The sequence below is a fragment of the Cucurbita maxima genome, unplaced genomic scaffold (genome assembly GCF_002738345.1).
Source record: "Cucurbita maxima cultivar Rimu unplaced genomic scaffold, Cmax_1.0 Cma_Scf00061, whole genome shotgun sequence".
NCBI classification, from domain to species: domain Eukaryota; kingdom Viridiplantae; phylum Streptophyta; class Magnoliopsida; order Cucurbitales; family Cucurbitaceae; genus Cucurbita; species Cucurbita maxima.
In genome coordinates, this window is record NW_019272077.1 from 584,320 (window position 1) to 584,741 (window position 422).

Genomic DNA, 422 nt, shown 5'->3' on the forward strand with positions numbered 1-422 from the left:
GCCGACGACATCGAGGATGGGAAGAAGGACTTGGGGGAAGGTGACTACAATGGCGTCAACATAAAGGCGTCTGCAGCCATGACGGAGGCCGGCGACTGTCAAGACAACTTCACGCAGCCGCCAAAGGACCCATCGACGCTGTCTGGCAACGGGAAGACTGTGGAAGATATTTGTAGTATCATCTTGGTTATAGCCAATCTTCTTCTTGGGCGTGCCTAATTCATTTTTCTTCAACTTTTCCATTTTATCCTACAAACCTCTGTACTTGGAATGCCATTAATCAATAATATGTCTTTTTTGAATCCTATAAATTTGGACATCGACTCCTTCACATTTTAATAATCTGACTAATGTAGGGTCACTCTATATAACTCTTAGTGCTCTCCAATTTTAAAGTTCACCGGTTCTAGTTCGTGAGTCCA

The 422-nt window shown here is 43.6% G+C and overlaps 1 protein-coding gene across 3 annotated transcripts in view; it reads left to right on the forward strand.

Annotated features, from left to right (window-relative positions):
- The window catches only part of LOC111471996 (pectinesterase inhibitor-like), a 26,445-nt gene that overhangs the window by 19,065 nt on the left and 6,958 nt on the right, over positions 1-422 (forward strand). The window contains exon 2 of one of the 3 annotated variants that reach the window (XM_023117690.1): positions 41-272. The exons of 1 other annotated variant lie outside the window; for it this stretch is intronic. In XM_023117690.1, the coding sequence (XP_022973458.1) occupies positions 41-219 (179 nt within the window). In that variant the 3' untranslated portion in view covers positions 220-272. Of the gene's footprint in view, positions 1-9; positions 273-422 lie in introns of those variants that run through there. One more of the 3 variants, XM_023117689.1, reaches the window with a different exon arrangement.